At 35.7% G+C, this 21442-nt stretch overlaps 1 protein-coding gene across 1 annotated transcript; it reads right to left on the bottom strand.

Annotated features, from left to right (window-relative positions):
• Positions 1–300: 300 nt before the first annotated feature.
• On the bottom strand, positions 301–20020 carry GAS2L3 (growth arrest specific 2 like 3; the record flags this gene model as incomplete). The annotated part of the gene is made up of 8 exons (XM_079714310.1): positions 301–1632; positions 3409–3516; positions 5718–5856; positions 6567–6630; positions 10727–10868; positions 13127–13242; positions 14400–14568; positions 19997–20020. The coding sequence occupies 8 exons, from the start codon at positions 20018–20020 to the stop codon at positions 301–303; spliced, it is 2094 nt and encodes a 697-aa protein (XP_079570436.1).
• Positions 20021–21442: the final 1422 nt, after the last annotated feature.

The raw sequence follows: 21442 nt of genomic DNA, 5'->3' as shown, positions 1-21442 counted from the left end.
TTTCCATTAATGGGCAGACATTAACAAAGATGTCATGGACTGAAAATCATATAAATGTCTATAACTAATAAGAGTCTCCCGGTGATTTTACCACTGTTCACCTTAAAAGGGTACTTTCTGGTGAATTCAGGTGTGTGAATTCTGATGAGTCCCCTCCTCGCCCCAACCTCTACCCCCATCTTATTGTACTTAATGTCTGAACCTATTTGGATAAACACAAATAGAAGAAACTTTTAAGGTGTGCAGCTAACACATTCACTCTCTTTCCTTCCTCTGTTCTCCTAGAATGACACATTATGTTTATTTTCTAGGTTTCTTACTTCCAGTCATAACAAAATAATGATCATCGTCTTCCTTCTTCTTTGCAGAAGGTTTTTTATCTCCACTAACTGCCTCCTTGCCAGAGGAGGGTGGCTTCCTGGTTGCAGCCGGGGCTTTGCCACTTTTGGGAGGACCTTTGGCTAAGCACTGGTTCTTGGTGGCAGTCTGTGCTGACTTTGGTTCAGGTTGTGCTTTGGCAGAAGACTGGGGAAGACTCACAATGGACAGCGGGGTACGGCCCGGGGACCTAGAGGAGCTGGGTCCTGTCTTCTGGGATGTGCTTTTATTCTGAGGCTGCTTTTTGGCAACTGAAACCATATTATCTTTTGACTTCTCTGCAGCTCTTGCAGGAGCAACTGAGGATACAGAAAGTGGCTGGTTTAAATTCAAGGCTGACTTAAGTTTCTGTGCTGGCATTGCCCCTGCTTGCGGAGCTCCAACACGTGGCTGAGACTGTGTTCTCAGACCCGTGGTTATCATTTTAGAACTGGATGTTGTCACTTTTGCAGGAGACTGGAAAGAAGGAGAAGGGTTAGGCCTCCCATGCAGATTTGCCTTAGGTGGCTTTGGACACTTTGATGATGAATTTAAATGTGCAGCTGAGTGAGAGACTGCATAATCCCTGGAAGACACATGATGGTGTTTCAAATGTTTTGGTTCAATTTTTCCAGAACACTTATTTGGCAAAAGTGTAGACTCAGGCACATCTCTTAACTTCTGGGCTGGAATAAGCTTGGCCTTAGGAGTACTGGGTGATGAGATACATTTTCTCAACGACTCAGATACACAAGGCGCAGTTCTTAATAAAGCTGGTGAAAAAGTGCTTTTACCTACTGGATTTAAAGAAGCAGATGAAGATGATGCATCATTTGAAGGAGACTGAGGTTTCTTTGTTACGCCCTTTGAAGATGTGAGTTTGAGATGAGAGGACACTGCTGGAGAATTTGGAAATTTAGAATGGACTGACCCACAGGCCAGATTGCCTCCTTTCAGGGAAGATGCTGGTGGCAACACACCTGGCAGACGTACCTGCTTCTCTTTGCTCCTTGGAATACCAACTGGTGTGCCAGGTTTTGAATTTTGTTTCTGAAACATGCTAACTGCTGACAAAGGATTCATTTCAGGAGGCTGAGGTGTTCTGGTGGACGAATCAGGCACACTTTCATTAGAAACTCCTTTTTGAAATGCTAGAATTTTCTGTTCTAGTGTAGCAAACTGTAATATTCGACAGGGGTCATATTTAAGCAAAAATCCTTGAAGAGTATCCCAGCCTCCACCGACACGGACCATGACATGTTTTCCATGAAGCATCTTTCCCCCAAAAGAAAGTAAAAAATAAAGCTGTAAAATTGTAAGGTGCAGTTACGGTTCATTAGCAGTCATAGTCTGTGATGTCTGTGACTATGAAATTCAGTGTATTTGCCAACAGCTTCACTATAAATTGCCAGTCTCTTTCTTGTATTACTAAAGTAACAAATTTAATTCATATTGAATCATGCAACTAACAACAGAGAATCCTCCAGTTTGTAAGGAAGATATTTACACATCCTAAAAATCCAAATTACTAATACGCAAAACTGCAAGGACTGAATATTGAAGGAAGAAAGGAAAAGGGAGAGTAAAGGAGGGGAGGAGAGAAACGAAGTCTCAGACTAAACAAAAACATAATTACGGAAGAAACATAAAAACTACCAAAACTTGTATGTTAGAATTTAACAAATTACTTTCATATGTATCATATCAATTTAATCTTTCAAAAACTTTGATATAATTTATTACTAGTTCTTCTTTGCAGATGAGAAAATTATGGCTCTGAGAGATTAAGGAAACTGTCCCAAACCACACAGCTTGGCCTGGCCTCAAATGCACCAGGCTGCCCAACCCAAAAGGTGTTTTTGTGTTGACAAGATATATCCTGGGTCTGCCAGCGCAGCCCAAGCTGGACGGACTCAGGCCCCTATTCATTCAGCAGACAAATCTGCACAGTTGTATGTGACTGCTCTGCAAATTTTAACTCTAAATCCCATGCTCTGTGCACTATCACTATATCATACTGCTTAAAAAAAGAAAGCTAATTAAAAGACAAAATGCATATACCTGTTTCTGTATGAGTTGAACAGGGTATGGGGAACTAATGATAATATATGAAATAAAAGAAAATATAGGTGGTAAAATTATATGTATATATATATATATATTTTTTTTTTTTTTTTTTTTTTTTTTTTTGCGGTACGTGGCCCTCTCACTGCTGTGGCCTCTCCCGTTGCAGAGCACAGGCTCCAGACGCGCAGGCTCAGCGGCCATGGCTCACGGGCCCAGCTGCTCTGCAGCATGTGGGATCCTCCCAGACCGGGACACGAACCCGTGTCCCCTACATCGGCAGGCGGACTCTCAACCACCGCGCCACCAGGGAAGCCTGGTAAAATTATATTTTTTATATACTTTTATATTACATTCCTAAATTGGGAATAAAACAGCTCTTGTATCTATAAGTGGACAGAATCATGAACAGGTAAACTTCAATCTCCTTATCAGCAAAGGGGACAATTAATCAATTGCAGATTGCAGATGGGACAAAGGAAGAAAATAAGCATGTATATTAGCATATTATTATAGATGCTGATGCTGTGCCAGTGAAAAAAAGGCTTCATACTTAAGACCCAAAGTCTATATTATTATCAACTGCAATGTTTCTATTTCTTTTTCTTCTTACTGACATTTAATCTTATTAGATGTTCTGGGTTTGCTTTTTTCTTCTTATGATGATAGAAAATTATTCCTCTTTAGGAAATCTAAAAAATGGAATAAGTTACCTGAGGTATTCAAAGATTTTTTTCCCCCAATTATATTCAATGTCCAAATAGTCTTAGCTTAATTAGTTGTTTGCTATGTTAAGCGTGTTTACCTAAACACATTACACACTCTTGAAAATATTCCATATATTTCCTCCTATACAGTGAAATTCTTCCATTAATAACATCCTCTATTCCAATTTTTTAAAAAGTAAAAGGGGAACAAACGAAGGTTGGTCAAGCAATAAATTCAATTTCAAAACAAGATTAAACAGGATGTAAACGGTGGACTTACTCTTATAAAAAGTATTTTATCTCCTAGTCGATACCGTCCTTCAGATAAGTACTCAATAGAAAATCGATGAGAACAACTACAAGGAGGGTCTTCAGCAATGTGTTTAACCTAAGATTAAAAATAAACAAGATTTAGTGCTTGTGACAAATACTATTTTGTTTAATGTTAAAATGCAAGGTTATTTGATAGTTGGGAAAATCAAAGATAAAAATTTAAAGACAGTTCAACTATTTATTATCTCTTCTCTTTTACTTGTTGTCATATATTGAGACTAGACATTAGCTAATCTAATAAAACCTAACAGTGAGGAAGTCTGGAGTCTCTCTCTCTCTCTCTGCCCAAGTGCAATCAGGCTCGTCGTGTACTCACTGATCACCGGAGGAGGTCTGTGAATGTGTACACAGTGAAGTCAATTCAAAACACATTCATTCAGTCATAGGAAACAGTTCGTTACTAAGCTTGAATTGTTTTAAGACTTGGATTAATATATCTGTCAAATCAAAGATGGACCAGTTAGATAAAGTTTAACCAGGAATTTTCACTTGTCCCTTAACACCATGTGAAAGTAATACTGTATGTATGGGGGAATATCCAGATTTGTTCCAAAGTTACTGTTAAAATAGGCAGAGATGCATTTATAGCTATTGGGCTGGGCAAAAAGTTCATTCAGGTTTTTCCGTAACATCTTACGAAAAACCCAAGCGAACTTTTTGGCCAATCCAATATTCACCCAAGACTAGGTAAATTCTAAAAATTTCAACTCAAGAGGCATTTTTCTAAAAGCACTCACTTTGTTTCAATAGTCTGCTAAGGAGATGAGAACTGAGGAGAAAAACCTACCTCTACTCCTCAAGGGGCTTACAGAATTTTTAACTGCAGTAAATATCTTAAAAATGGTAAAAACTGGAATAAAAATTAAAATTCAGAAATTATTTAAAACATGGAAATTAATATAAATTGATTAAATGAAAATATTTGCTGAGATATGTTTGATTTGAAAAAAAAAGTCACATATCAGCCACTATGGAAACCATTTTGTTTTCCTAAAATTATATTTTTGAAAAAGCAAGGCCATGTATATTTTTCTCAACTACTTGTCACACAGAGTATATCTAAACAAATTCACTTAATTGCACTTAGGCATGATGTTAAAGAAAGTCTCTTCAGATATACCCAATTTACCTGAGCACTAACAGAAATTTATGAGTGTCTTAATTATCTACACAAAATGGACACATGTGGATTCACCCAGGCCTGATCAGAAGGATCCTGATTTATCTCCCTACATCATTCATTTAACAAAATAACATGATCATAAACGGAACTGATTTTCATAAGCCATTCAATGAAGTTTATCTTGTTCACAGTCTGGTTATATGAGCACATATGTACACACATGCATACACACACATACATACCACATGCATAAGATAGCTAAAAAACATTCTGAACTTGGGTAAAGAATTTACATTTATTTGAACCATTTACAAGTTAGATAACAAAGTAATTTGAAAGGAGGTAATTATTTCAGTCATTATTTTCTATCCATTAAGGTTTCTTAGGTACACAGAATTGCAGTTGTATATTTCTTAACAGCACTCAAAATAATGAATCAGATAATTGTTCCTTAATTTGAAACACGACCATAAGATCTCAGCAGGTCACATATGTATAGGTGGATTCTGAATATATTCATATAGCACATATATATTTAAAGAAATGTGTTCCTTTTAGTTTTCGTAACAAGCTTGCAGGCATGAAAGGTCACTTATTTTCTTTGTTTAAAATATCCAAATACCACTTATATTCAGCAGTACAAATCAGCACTAACCCACAATCTAAATAAGTTGGTGAGCCTAAAAGGAGTAAGTGCTGTGAATAAAAAGTGTTCTCTTCTGGTTTTAGCTATTGTGTAATTAACATTTTAACATTAAAGGAAATACCTAAAGAAATTAAAATCATCTGTAAAGGTACTACCCTAATATCAATTATTTTCATTCTTCTTGTTCTGATACATACTTTTCACAAAATAAACATTTTTCTTGTTGCTATATAGTCTTCATAATGATTACAAAAAATGATTATTCTGCTAAAATAGTAACTCCTAATTTACCTAGCCATTGCCCAATTTGAGAGTATTTACATTGCTTCCAATTTTTCAGCCTTATAAATAATACTGCAGTAAATACTTTCATTCATGCTACTTTTTTTTTCCCTCTTCAAGTACAATAAAAATGAAAGAGGAACACTTCTGACGAACTATGAGATTCTGACACATCATAGTTGAAACAAAGTGTGCAATTACTTACAGCTTCGTGCAGCTCTTCATGCTGACAGCATGATTTTGGAATGCTGATGGAATCTTCAGGCCCAGAAGTATTAAGTAAGGTCTCTTCTAGCTCAATTTCTTTCTCAAATTTTACTAATACTGGTGGCTCAACCCCATAGCTGAAAACCAATCATGAGATCTCATCAAACAAGTGAAGTCTGAGCCAAGTACTTCCATGTATATCACAATAGTTTATCTTTTATTTTGAAATAGAGTCTGTATGACTCTCTTCTACCAGTTGTTTCACTGGGACATCTGGAAATGCTTTATAATGTCCCACAGATTGCCAAAAATTCAGATTATCATCTTTACATCATAGCATATATATATTTGGGTTACTGGATGCTCCCAATATTCAATCAGGGATCCTAAACGTACCTTTAAAAATCAGCTTGTTAAAAAGAACAAAAAACAAAAACCAAGTCATCTCATGAGTGAAGATGGGGTCGAGCTAGGTATGGAGGATACCAGGTTTCAGCCTTCTGGTCAGACCCTCTTTGTGTCCAAAGGACTTGCCTCGCCTTGAACTGCTTAAAGATTGCATGCTCTTACTCTACTTTTGATCTGAAAAATGTAAGTACCCACTTGTACAGTTTAATACTAAATGAAGGCAAGCTACATGAGCAAGCAGATGTTGACACATGACATGGCTCACGTGAACAGAACAAAGTTAATAAAGAAACAAAAAGAAAGAAAAAATAGTAAATTAAGTTACCTTTATTCCAATCAAAAATTATTTTCATTTATAGAAAATAGTGTTCTAGATAAAATAAAGCAGCTTAAAAAATGTTTATGACATTGAAATTCTGAAATATTGTGGAATACATACCTTGACACAATTCGACCAATTTCAAGAAGACAAAGATACACCTGTCTTGGATCTTTGTGCAAAACTGTGAAAAATAAGACCACATATTTTAGGGGGCAAATTAAATAGGCAAATATATTTATGGCATGAAAGAAGTAAAGTAAAAGAAAAGACAGTAGTGTTACTTATTTGGAAACTTAGAAAAGACTTTTACTTTTTCTACATATTATCATCTTCCCGAAATTAAAAAGAAAATAGTTAACAAGAAGATTAAAATTTACCATGGATGCTTACCTGTGTAGTATTTTAAGTCTAAAAAACTAAGAGCTTAGTAACATTAAATTATTAATATTTCAGATCTCTTAACAGGAGATATTATTGAAGAAACGTATCACTTCAATTTTATTCTAAACTATCTTTAGCACAGGACTATGTGTTAACAGCCTTCTTCAGCTCTTCCAAAAATAGAAGAGGAGAGAGCACTTCTCTACTCATTCTATGAGGCCTATATTACCCTGATATCAAAGTCAGAAAAAGACATCACAAGAAAACTAAAGATAAATATCCTTTATGAACACAGATGTAAAAAATTCTCAATGAAATACTGGCAAACTGAATCCAGCAGCAAGTGAGATTTATCCCAGAGATGCAAGGTTGGTTCAACGTATGAAAATCAATCAATATAATTCACCATATTGATAAAATAAAGGAAAAGAAATATACAATTATCTCAGTAGACACAGAAAATGCTTTTGACAATCAAACACCCTTTCATGACAAAAAAAAGACTCAACAAACTAGAAACAGAACTTTATAAATATGAAAATAGACATCTCTGGAAAACCCATAGCTAACATCATTATTAATGGTGAAAGACTGAATGTCTTCCTCGAGGCTAAGACCAGGGAAAAGAAGGATGTCCACTCTTACCACTTCTATTCAACATTGTACTTGAGGTTCTAGCCAGGGCATTTGGGCAAGAAAAATAAATAAAAGCCATCTAGATTGGAAAGGAAGAAGGAAAACTATATTTACAGGTGATATGGTCCTTTGTTTAGAAAACCCTAAAGAATCTACAAAAAAACTAATAGAGCTAATAAGCAAGTTCAGCAAAGTTGCAGGATATGAGATCAATATACAAAAGTCATTGCACTTTATATATTAGCAATAAACAATCTGAAATGTAATTAAGGAAATGATTACATTCACAATAGCTTCAAGAAGAATAAAGTACTTAGGAATAAATTTAACAAAAGAATTGTAAGACTTGTACACTGAAAACTATAAAATATTGTTGAAAGAAATTAAATAAGATATAAATAAATTGAAAGACATCCTATGTTCATGGATTGGAAGACATATATTGTTATTGTAATACTCTCCAAACTGACCTACAGATTCAGTGCAATCCCTATCAAAATTCCAAAAGCCTTTTTTTTTTTCCAGAAATGGACAAGCTGATGATAAAATTCATAAAGAACTGTAAGAAATATAGAATAGCCAAAACAACTTTTAAAATGCACAAAGTTGGAAGACTCATACTACCCAATTTGAAAACTACAGTAATCAGGACAGTGTTTACTGGCTTAAGGATAGACATACAGAGCAGTGGAATGAAAGTGTCCAGAAATAAACTCATATGTTTATGTCCAGTTGATTTTCAACAAGGGTGCCAAGACAACTCAAAGGGGAAAAAACAGTCTTTTCAACAAATGGTGCTAAGACAACTGGATATCTACATGCAAAAGAATGAATTTAGGCTCCTTCACACCGTATACAAAAAATAACTCAAAATGCATTAAAGACCAAAATGTAAAAGCTAAACCTATAAAAATCCTAGAAGGAAAAATAGGTGAAAATCTGTGTGATCTTGGATTAGGCAATGGTTTTTTAGATATGACACCAAAAGCACAAGCAATCAAAGAAAAGATAAACTGAACTTCATCAAAATTAAAAACTTTTATGCATCAAAGGACACTATCAAGAAAGTGAAAAGGCAACCCAAAGACCAGAAGAACATATTTGCAAATCATATATCTAATAAGGGCCTAATATCCAGAATAAAGAAAGAACTCTTACAAGTCTACAAAAAAAAGACAATTGACTCCCCCAAAAATGAGCAGATTTGAATGGACATTTCTGTAAAGAAGATATACAAATGGCCAATAAGCCCATGTAAAGATGCTCAACATCATTAGTCATTAGGGAAATGCAAATCAAAACCACAATGAGATACCACTTCACACCCACTAGGATGGTTATACAGTTGACCCTTGAACAACATGGTTTGAACTGTGTGGGTCCACTTACACATGGATTTTTTTCAATAAATACATACTACAGTACTATAAGATCTGTGGTTGGTTGAATCTGTGGATTCAGAACCATGGATACAAAGGGCTGACTGTAAAGTTATATCCAGATTTTTGACTGCAGGGTTAGGGGACCGCTACCCCTAGCTCCTGGATTGTTCAAGGGTCAGCTGTAATTTTAAAAAATAATAACAAGTGTTGACAACTATGTGAAGAAATTGGAACCTTTGCGCATTGCTAGTGGGAATGTAAAATGGTGTGGCCACTGTGAAAACAGTTTGGTAGTTCCTCAAACAGATAAACACAGAATTACCATATGACCCAATAATTCCACTCCTAGGTATATCCCTGAATTTAAAACATATGTTCACTCAAAAACTTGCATACAAATGTTCATAGCAGCATTATTAATAATAACCCCAAAATAGAAACAATCAAAGTGTCCATCAGCTGATAGTAGATTTAAAAAATGTGGTATATCCATACAACGAAATATCGTTCAGCCATAAAAAGGAATGAAGTACTGTTAGATGCTACAACATAAATGACCCATAATGCTAACTGAAAATAGCCAGACACAAAAGCTACATATTGCATGATTTTATTTATATGAAAAGTCCAAAGTATGCAAATCTATAGAGAAAGAAAGTAGACTGGTGGTTGCCAGAGGATGGAGATAGGGAGTAACTGGGTCCAACTGCTAACAGGTATGGGTTTTCTTTTTGGAGTGATGGAAATGTTCTGGAATTAATAAGTGGTGATATCTGCACAAATCGTGAGTATACTAAAAACCACTGAAATCTACATTTTGAAATGATAAATTTTATGTTATGTGAACATACCTCAATTTTTCTAAATGCTATGAATAAAAAGAAACCTAATATTCTTAATGATCAGCACACCTGGATTAAAGCAGGGTGCAAACTGGGGGGTAAAAGAGCAATCCATTAGTTTTAATTCTACACTGGATAAGAATATTCAGAGGCATACTAAACAGGTAACAGTGGGGAACAGCTACCTGTCTGCAGGCAACAGGGTGTGCATGGTCAATAGAAATATTTACAATATTAATAACTTAAAACAATAATGAAACCAACTAAAAAGTTGGTTTGCTTTTTATTATCACCATGAACCAGCAAATCTAAGCAATGTCAGTGACAAAATACTTCTCTCTACCAGGGCCGAATACTATTCCCATGACCCCTGCCCTTGGTATGCTACTGCTCTTATCAAAACATTATAAATTCTCTGTGTGTGTGTGTGCATGTGCATGCACACGCACACACACACATAAATACTTTGAGGAAATATATAGTCTAAAACTTAGATAGCTTTCACTTTGGTCACTGCACAGATGTTTCTGTTGACTTAAATGAAATGAGAAAATACATCAATAATTCTTCAATAGAGCATGACTTTTAAAAAGCATTAGCCCATTTAGATAACCAAATTGGCAGCTACTGTTTACGAGGTAAATCTAAACACCATGAACATACATCATTTGGCCTTCTGTTATTTCTGTAATTATCTAGTTAAAGAGAAATTACTAGTAATTTAGACTTGATAGAGTAATTCTTGATGAAAACATTAATTAGTTAAGCATCAGTCCAGAACCTTCCCATAGCCAACTCATTTAGGAAGTAAAATATGTCCAGGCCATTCTAGATATATAGGATCTAAAACATAAATGAAAAGCTTTTATCATACATTGATCTGGAATCTGATTCTCCAATTGTTTACATATATTTAGAGTATAAATGTTTTTAGTAAAATGAGATGTGGCATTTGAGTCCTTATTTGGAAAGAAAAATTAGAAGTGAGGCATACAAAAATATCCTAATAAACATTAAACACAACAACAACACTTACCTAAACCTTCAGATTCAAAGAGGTAAGTCTCATCAACCCCGATGTGCCTGCACCAGTGAAGGAAGTTCGCAGTATTGTCTCTAGCAAAGAACGAACCTGATGCAGCATCCTTCTTACAGGGCACTTTTCTCAATGGAAAATTCTGGAAAAGACAAAAGAATAATTTCAAACATGCATCAAGGATATTTTCATTAAATATCCATTTTAATATTACTAAATAAATGTTCAGTGCATTGAATGTAACTAAAAAGTGCATAGCACTAGAGGAAAAAGGCATCTTCAAAAATCATTTTATTTTGCTTTTCATTAAGCATATTCTAGAAAATGATTCCTAGGAAAACAGTCAGGTCAAAATTAGCAGTAAGATCACACAACTCTAACTTTTCTTTTTAAAATGACATGAGAGTCTTAGTTAAGATAAAAAATGACAGTCTAATAATTCCAAAGCACATCTTTATAGTATATCTCTCCAAACACAGTTCAATACAAACACAAAATTATTGCTATGTTAAAGGTTTACACAGTCTCAATTTTGCTAACTTCCTTATTTGCAGATTCATAAATATGGTTCTGAGTTTCTTGAGGAGACTTTCAAACAAGGAAGTAGTAGCCCATTCTTAATTAAAGTTCTTTGAAAATTGACAAGCTAAGTTTTAAAGAATCCTAATTTTTTATTTCCTGGACCAAAAGTATTCAGATAATCCTGCTGAGGCTGAGGGTTTGTTTGTTTTTTTTTTTAGAAATTATTCATCTCTTTTTTTTTGGCTGCATTGGGTCTTCATTGCTGTGCATGGGCTTTCTCTAGTTGTGGCCAGCGGGGGCTACTCTTCGTTGTGGTGCGCGGGCTTCTCATTGCAGTGGCTTCTCTTGTTGTGGAGCACGGGCTCTAGGCGTGCAGGCTTCAGTACTTGTGGCACGTGGGCTCAGTAGTTGTGGCTTGCGGGCTCTAGAGCGCAGGCTCAGTAGTTGTGGCACACAGGCTTAGTTGCTCTGTGGCATGGGGGATCTTCCCGGACCAGGGCTCAAACCTGCGTCCCCTGCAATGGCAGGCACATTCTTAACCACTGCACCACCAGGGAAGCCCGGCTGAGGGGTTTTTAGTTTTGTTTCAAATTTTTACTTGAATAAGAAATTCACACATATGATTTTTTAAAATGCAATGGGCACAGTAGAGTATAAGTCTTTCTCCTACCACTACCCCTCAGTTCCTTTCTCTCCCTGGAGAGAACCACACTATTACCAGTTCCTTATGTTGCTATTATTTTCTAGGATTACAATAACCTTGTGAGTTTTTCTAGTTGTATATAGGAAAAAAAATCAACACAGCCAAATACAAAGATGGTTAGTATCAACTGAAATCTTCTCATCCACATTTCAGTAAGACATCTCCATACACAAGTATATCTGTACCTACAGAATGCTACATAAACAGGCTATTCTGCAATCTGATTTGTGTATGTGTGCATGCACACTTAATGATAGGTTGCAGGCATCTTTTGGGGTAAAAAAAAATTAAAATAGTCATTTCTAATGAATAAATAATATTCTACTCTGTTTAGGTACCATAATTAATTTTAAACAACTTCTCTACTGATGAGCATTTAGATTGTTCTTAATTTTTTTTGCATAGTTGTTTTTGTGAATTTGTGGTTATTTTCTTAGAATAAATTCCTGGAATTAGAATTATGTTACGTATCAAAGGATGTGCTTTATTTTCAATGTGATATGTTACCCATTGTCCCCCAAGAAAGATTGTACTACTTTATATTTCCACCAGCACTATGTTAATATCTAGAATACACACTCACAGACACCAGATCCCATGAGTGAAAATACCCATATTTGATGAAAAGAGAGGAAATCTTATCTACCTCAAATCCCAACTTCAGGGTCAACGGTAGAAAAGTGTCTAAAAATAGTATTATTCATTCAACCAATATTTATGAATTTACCATGAAGACAATATATAAAGAATAAAAAGATGATGATAATAGCTCTTAACTGTGTGCCAGGAACCATCACAACCTCTTTTTTCTTTTTTCATTTAACTCTCACAGGAATCCTATAAGGAAGGTACTATTATTGTTCTCAAGAAGAACTAGCTATTTAGATATTTACTATGCACCAGGCATTATCTATATAAGCGAACCACTATCTATATATTATCTCATTTAATGCTGCTGAATCCTCAAAAATATATCCTACAAGGTAAATGTTAATATCTCCATTTTACAAGTGAGAATATTTTTTCAGATGCTCAAAAAGATTAAGTAAATTATCCCAAGATTTTACATATAGTTGCGTTGGAAGTTTACAACCTTGTAGAGATGATAAGAAATGTACATAAGCAAATCAATATGTACCAAGGTATTAAATCACTACTGTCAAACATTTTCTTACCACTGGTTCTTCAGAGTTGCATGTTTTCACCGTGTTTTGAAGAACATCAATCAGTTGGCATAACAGTACTCCATTATCAAGTTCTTCCAATAACCTTTCTGCCTTAACTTCAATACCTAAAAACATATTTCAAAGCTAAGAGCCTTCTAGAAACAGTAAATTCAAACAATATGGTTAAAGTTTAATTAAATGTAATCGGATTATAGCTGAAACACTAGACAAATATTAGATCAGACACCGAGCATTCACTCTTAGAAGGTACAGTTAAAACAGCAGATAATATCAAATTAAGAGAAAGTCAACTGAAACAAAAATATCTGTGGTGTAGAAGCACAGAAAAAATAAATGACATCTACTTTATTTCATTTAAAAACACCAAAGTGTTTTATATTTCAAGATCCACTATTAAGGTTAAGTTTTGATTCACTGCACATTACAACTGCTTGCACAAGAAAGATTCTCTATAAGTAAGATGGTCTTTGTTGCAATTTAAAAATTACAGATAACAATGTAACAAGCACTCAGAAAATATCAACTTTTCACCTCTAAAATCCCTTATTTGGAAGCATTATTACATAATAAACTTTAAAGAAATTATCCAAATCTTCAAACTGATATAAGAGTGAGTGTTTAGTGTGTTTTTAATTCTCTTCAAAGACCATAGATGAGCTTTATACATATATATTCCTTTTCACGAAAACCTTACAATGCTACATGAAATTCTGTTATTTAAAAGAGAATTTTTTCTAGGGAGAGAGTTCAGAGCACTCATGTCCTCTAACTGAGTAAAGAAATATGATGCCGTGCATTCTCCAAGCCGACATTTCCTCCTAGGTTTCATATACCTCTGCCCCTCGAAGTCTCAGAAACAGGAATCATTTTAACTACAACAGATATTGCATCCAGAATCTCATGCCTTACACAAGTTTAAGGAGAAAAAAAAATCAAAAAAATACAGACCCCCAAATTAGACCTATACACTTAAAAATTTTTTTAACATTAACAATTAAAATGTTGATTATTCACAGCTCTTATTACTGACCTCTTCCATTAAGCCTCAAACTTGCTTACTATTCAAGCCCCGAGGGTCAGGGTGAATCAGAATATCTTCCCAACTAGAATGTAAGCTTGGTGAGAACAATGACATCAAATATTTCCTTCACTAGAGGATTCCCCAGCCTCTGGAACTATCATTCCTTGACAAAGAGTAAGATTCTCAATAAACATTTACTGAATAAGAGATTACAATTTTGAGCATCTTTGCAAGCCTTACCTAATAAACCAGATAACCAGATTGACAGATCTTCTTGCATGGGCAACAGGGTAGCTTCGTGCCTCACAGCTATCCACTCATCATACTGACAAACATCAGCCAAACCTGGCCCGTGTCTGGGGGTCAGAGGACTCCGTGGACTTAGAGGCAGGTCTTCTCCAAACCACACCTAGAGAAAACACCAACCAAATGAATGGATGCAACCCTGTTAAAAGTCAGCATGCCTAACATTTATATTTAAATAATGAATTACAGACCATATTTAATATACACACATACAGAGCTGCAGCAGCTCACAGAAAGTTATCAAACTAGAAGCAAACTATTAGCCTAGATACTTGACACTTTCCGTATTCAATTCTGTGATAAATGTAAGTGAATCCCTAATTAATGAATGGATTCTACCATCAAACCGAGGGGATGAAAGTCAACAAATAATTTTTTTCTTTCACTTGTTAGCTGCATAAGTTTAACAAGTTACTTGACCAGAGTATCAGCATCTTGGCTGTAAAATGAATTAATAATACCTGCCTTATAAGATACATCTTTGTAGGGCTTCCCTGGTGGCGCAGAGGTTGAGAGTCCGCCTGCCGATGCAGGGGAAGCGGGTTCGTGCCCCGGTCTGGGAGGATCCCACATGCCGCGGAGCGGCTGGGCCCGTGAGCTATGGCCGCTGAGCCTGCGCGTCCGGAGCCTGTGCTCCGCAACGGGAAAGGCCACAACAGTGAGAGGCCCACATACCACAAAAAAAAAAAAAAAAAAAAAAAAAAAAAAAAAAAAAAAAAAGATACATCTTTGTAGAATCTAGCATTGGACCTAACAATATTTGTTGAATAATGGATAAATGAATGAATGCATAGTTGGCATTTTATAAACTTTAAATCATAATAACAGGGTTATCTAAAAAAAAATTCTAAATAATCTGGTCTGTCACTTGATTTTGCATGGCCCACAAGCTAAGAATGGTTTTCACATTTTAAAATGGTAGTTATGCAAGTACCTACATAATAGCTTTGATTCTGCCTACTGACTCACTAAGCTAAAAATGTTTACTACCTGGTCAATCCCTGGTTAAGAATAAAAACTGACAGAAACATGCTATCAAACCAACACTTGCAAAATTCTGAAATACATGTAGATATACTTTTAATATAAGATTAGTTAGAGAAAAGACTGTGTCAAATCTCAACTCAGGAAGGGGTATCAGAGCCCAAGTGAAGTGATAAAGGGGTCCTCACAGGAGGGCAGCTTGAAATGGAGGGTCAGAGCTTGAGTGAGGTGACCGGGCATCCACGCATGGCAACGGCCCTGTGCAGCATCAGACCCTGAGCAGGATAAAGAGGGTGTCCGCTGGGGACAACGGGGGAACATCCCAGTGCAGGGTGTCAGAGCCCAACCTAGCAGAGAAGGGCATCAGCTCAGGGAGGGGTGGCAGCAACAAAGGGAGATGGGTTACAGACACGGGGATATATCCAATGGGAGCCAGGTTTCTCACTGCCAAAGAAAAGAGGTACAACTATGGACTGAGAGAAAACTAGAATGAACCCTATGGTGCTGGAATCGAGTAAGTTTTACCAGAAAGCAAAGAAGTGCTCAAAGAATGATGGGGACATGCAAAGGACACAGAAGTCAGCTTGAAGGGACTTCTGCTGGCTAAATCAAGAAGAATTTGAGCATCAAAATAATGACATAAGTGAATTATAACACACTGAATAAAATGGACAACTCTGAGTCCACATAGATACAAATAAATCAATAAACTGGAATTTTGATGAGGAATGAGATTTCCATATACTTTCAAAGTACTTCCCCAGAAATACCTACTACAAAGAGAAAAAAAGAGTAATTTCACAGTAGAGAAACTCATCAGGCAGCAACTTAACCAAGTGACACAGGTGAACATGATCAACAACGGGATGAATCAAAATCATATGCACCTGACAGAATACAAGGAGACAACACAACATCCCTCTGTGATAGTCCTGCCAAGATGCATAACCTGAATCTAGTCATGAGAAAACATCAGGCAAATCTAAATTGAGGGACATTCTACAAAATAATTGGTCTGTAATACTCAAAAGTGTCAAGGTCATTAAAGAAAGCAAATACTAATAAAGACTAAGGGACACGACAACTAAACGCAACAGGTGATTCTGAACTGGACATTATTGGGACAACTGACAAATAGTTGAATGTGGTCTGAGTATTAGATAGTAGTTCCGTACCAACGCTAATATCCTGATTCTGATGATTTCATTGTGGCTGTATAGGAGGGAGTCCTTGCACACGATAAATGCACTAAAGTACCAGAGGTAACGGGACATTAGATTTGCAACCTACTCTCAAATGGTTCAGCAAACAAATATCTCTACTCTACACTTAACAACCACTTTGCAAGTTTGTGATTGCTTTAAAATAAAATTTTAAAAAGTTTTTTAAAAAAGAGGCATTAAGTATAGGTAATACCAAGTGAATCTAGTTCTGTCTTGATTTTTCAATGTAGATAATTTCCCCCCCTGAAATATATTAAACTTACTGAGGTTTATTTGAGGCAAGTGTTACTATACCAAATCAAAAGCCATAACAACACCATTGTTAATCCAGACAAACATAGAGGGGGAAAAAAAGAGCTGCTTCCAATCTCCTATGATGAGAAATAAACACATTTTTTAAAAATCTCACAGGCAAAGAAAGACAATGAATATATACCACAAGAGGCAAGCAGGAGTAGCAAAACTTAATAAAAGACTAAGACTTTTAGTCTTAGTCTAAGACTAAAGAGACTAAGAGAAACATTGTTATTCGAGGGGCATTATTTCAGAAACTGAGGGTAGAGACTGGGGAATGAACTCCTAAATACATGAGGATCCCATAAAGTTTTTGGAAAAAAACAAGATGTTATTTCCCCAAATTCTCTTAGAATTACTTCAAAGGGAGTACAGCAAAGATATAATATCTAAATCTTCCCTTCATAAGCATGTTGTGCTTCTGTAATCCCAGGACTCAGTATAAGACCTACCTCATGATAAGCAGTCAAAAAAATTAGTTGAATACTTGAGGAACAGATACTACCAAATGACTCTTTGTACCATCAAAATCAAGATGCATCTTACAATAAATGGTATTTTACAGTCAACAGAATGTTATTTGTCCTTTAACCATTTGGCTGAGCTGACAAAAGGCAGAGAAGATGCAAATGTTTGTCAAGGGGGCTTCCCTGGTGGCGCAGTGGTTGAGAGTCCGCCTGCCAATGCAGGGGACACGGGTTCGTGCCCCGGTCTGGGAAGATCCCACATGCCACAGAGCGGCTGGGCTGCGCAGCCTGCGTGTCCGGAGCCTCTGTTCCACAACGGGAGAGGTCACAACAGTGAGAGGCCCACGTACCGCAAAAAAAAAAAAAAAAGTTTGTCAAGGAAAGATGTACATTATCTAGGAAGGTGGTTTTGAAAATATCATGTATGAAAATGGAGAAGCTAAAATTAACAAAAGTCATTCTAAGTTCTTGCCACATTAGGGGGAAGAGTACTTGGATTTTCCTATTATTGCAAGCAGAAAACTACAAAAACCTGGGCTAGTCAGTAGCATATTAATGTTGTTAAAAGCTAGATGTTAATAACAAAACCTGCATGTATAAAGACAGTTCTCAATCATGCTGAAAGCTGTCATATTGCAGAGATTCCTAACCATAGGCAGTCTACAGAAGAACTTGAATCAGTGTATAAACTTAACTTACATTTAGGCAAAAATTTAGGCCTACGTACAAATGGGCCTTTTCTCAGAGAGAGAGAGTTCATAGTTTCTGTTAGATTCTGGAAAGGGTCTGTGACCCAAAAGAGATTAGGAACTACCTAGTTCATTGATTTTTAGACTGTAAGTCTATTTACTAATCAGAATCAGGGACATAAAAAAGGGGCAAGGAAGACCTTCATGGATTAAACGAATAAGAAACCAGCTATCTACTGGGTGTCTCCTCTCTGCAAGGCACTTATGAAAAACGAAGCCTTATTAGCAAACAGGTGAAAATCTGAGGAAGTTCTCACATTCACCAGGGAGAGAAGCAAAAACTTTTGTGAGGGATGTCAAGGGTACTCTTGGAGAAGAATCAATAGGGACAGATCTGTGGAATCTAGGTCAGAGACAGGTTCGTGGAACTATAAGACAACACTATGAAAAAATATCACCAATTTAAGAAAGTATTAATGGCCATTAGGAGAGAAATGAGAAAAACATCGTCAATGTGGCAATGATTAAAAAGCACTTTATAAGGAATAGAGAAAATATAATCAACATGAAACTGATGACATTTCTGAGACTTGGATAAAAAGAAATGAATAGAAGTAATCAGATGAAAAATGGTTTTGAGAAATAAGGAGTTCTGAGCATACTCAATGTGGATTAGAGAGGACCCAAAGGGGAAGAATAAGACCTTTTGGGAGACTGCCATGGACTCCCAAGTCCCCAAAGGAAAACAGTACAAAAGAACTCTTTATTAGTAGAGTAGGAGGATATAGCTGCACAGCATAGGAGGGAGAAAGCAACATCCCATTCAGAATTGTTCTTAACCATTTTATAAATAAGTTATCTTCTCTAGGCTATCACACACTGCTATCTTGATAAGCCTTCCTTCTTAATTAAAAAAAAAAACTTTCACGACACAGTTATAATCTCCAGCTTTACATCCGGATAATTTTGTTGTACCAATGATACAACCAAAGTTCTGAAGTGCCTACTATGTAACAACACATTCCAGGAGGCACTTGGCTCATGTTATCTCATTGATTCCTCACAACTACCCTGAAAAATACGCGCTATTATCCTCACCTCAGAGGCAAGGGAGCGGGGACTCAGAGAGGTAAAATAACTTGCCAGGACCTCACAAGCAGAGTGGCAGAACAAAAATCAGACACAAAATCTGACTGACTCTAAAATTCTCACTTTCAAAGGCAAATTTTTTTATCAGCTGCTTACATCTTCCTAGGTAGACCTTCAAGGTGATTTTTATCTTTAAGTTAAAATTCAGTCATGTTCTATTTATGTCAAAAGAAAGAAAACTTTTAAAGGATCTAAGAATAAATACCAACTCTGGAAATCATTCAAATGTAAGATTATTCTGGTTTGTCTTATTACCTCCATCTTGCTTCCCCTCACCAAAAAACTAACAAAAAAAACCACTCTAAATTTTAAGCTTTAATGCCACATTATCTACAGGCATTAAACGTGTACAATTATCTAAAATTAAGAATTTATATTTGTTTTCATTGAAAGCTCTTTTAACTACAAACATATACTAAATTGTAATGAGAAGAAAATCACAAACTATTCCAATTCTTTTCCCAGGGTAGTACAAATACGATGAACCCACCAATCCTAAGGTATTTTTGATTCTTACAAATATGCAGTATAAATGAAAGCTTAATATTAAAGTCTTTTCAGAACTAGAAAGTGAAAATATAGTACTCCTGTTATTAAATTTGATGCTTAAAAAACCAGTAAAATGGAAAATTTTTGTGATAATTTTAGTTTTTTTCTAACTATTGTAATCTTATTATATTAATCTCATTAACTTAAATATATATTTTCCCAAGAAAACCACTTACTTGAATTGCAGGCAGCATGGTCATCTATGCTGAAATGATGTTGCTGCTCTGAAAATAAAACAAAACATTAATATGCAGACAATGGTAGCTTTCCTACTCCCCCAAACCCTCAAATTACAAGGAATCTGCTTTATTCTCCTATCTGACTGAAAACCTAATACTTTTCTATTTGGAATAATTTGACCATAGGAGAAGGCAATCATACTCCTAATTTCTTACTTCATAAAAGTACTCCTCATTTGAAAGAGGAAAATCTGAAACACACTTTAATATGTAGTTTCTGGCACTAATATCAAAGTAATTCTTGAAGCATCTGACTAGTAAAATAAAACTAACAATAAAACTTAGCTTACCTTAAAAGTGCCCCAGAATTTCCCCCTGTAAACACACTGTAAATATAATGTAAATACAAATATCACAATAACTGATACTGAAAGTCAAGTATCTCTCATCTGATCTTTACAAAGAGATAAGTTCATCCGAACTTTGTATAAATTCTCAAGTTTAACCATAAGCTTCTTCCACCAGATGACAAGGTAATAAAGAAAAATATCAATTTTAACTATGAAACAATACTCAATGCCTTTCCTTAATAATTTTCCATAAGTTATTTTCTCCATGAGGTGCTAAAGACCAAAAAAAAAAAAAAAAGCAATTTGAACTCTAAGGGACTATTCTTGAAACATACAAGAAAAAAAAACACAACTTGAAGTTAGATTAATACAATTCTTTAATGTATTTTCAGAGGAAAGAAAGTGAAGAGTTTGAAAACACTCAGAATAATAGACTATATAAAACCTAGGATTTTAGATTGCTTATAGCAGCATAATATACTAGTCTATTTTTTATTGTAAACCACCATTAAAATATTCTAAGAAAAAACAGAAAATGGCTTATAAGGCTATCAATTTCCAAGGAAAAGTTACTTTCTCCCCTAAGTTATACCAAACATACCTCAGGTACAGTGCCAACTACACATCCCACTTTCCTCTCAGGAACATTTCTTCCAGTACCAAAGCTGAACTGGAGCTAAACCTAACTGAAAAGTCTGATGTTACACATCACATTGTCTTCGCAAGAAGGCAAAGGACAGCAGAATGTCCTTGATGTCATTTTTCCTTCTCTCTACCCTAGCAAAAGGCCAAAGTACAATTGAGCATTACTAATGAGTTTGTTATGCTTCCCACGAGCTAACTCAGAGGGGAATACGTTTTCCTTTAGCATAAATAACCCTTTGTCCCCAACAAAGATCCACAGTAAGAAGCTTCCGAGACCATTTTAAAAAAATACAGCAAAGAAGCTGCTCCCATTAAAATAAGGAGTCCCACATAATCAGACAAGAGCTTGAACAGCTGGAACTGCCAACCCCAAACAAAAGAAGGCCTGAATTATAAGGCGTGTGCAAATCAAGAACAGCGACACAGTCACAAAGAAGCTATCACAAGA

Source organism: Hyperoodon ampullatus (genome assembly GCF_949752795.1).
Source record: "Hyperoodon ampullatus genome assembly, chromosome: 11".
Classification (NCBI taxonomy): Eukaryota; Metazoa; Chordata; class Mammalia; order Artiodactyla; family Ziphiidae; genus Hyperoodon; species Hyperoodon ampullatus.
The sequence above is the reverse complement of the archived record's forward strand: the minus strand, read 5'-3'. Positions and strand labels throughout refer to the sequence as shown.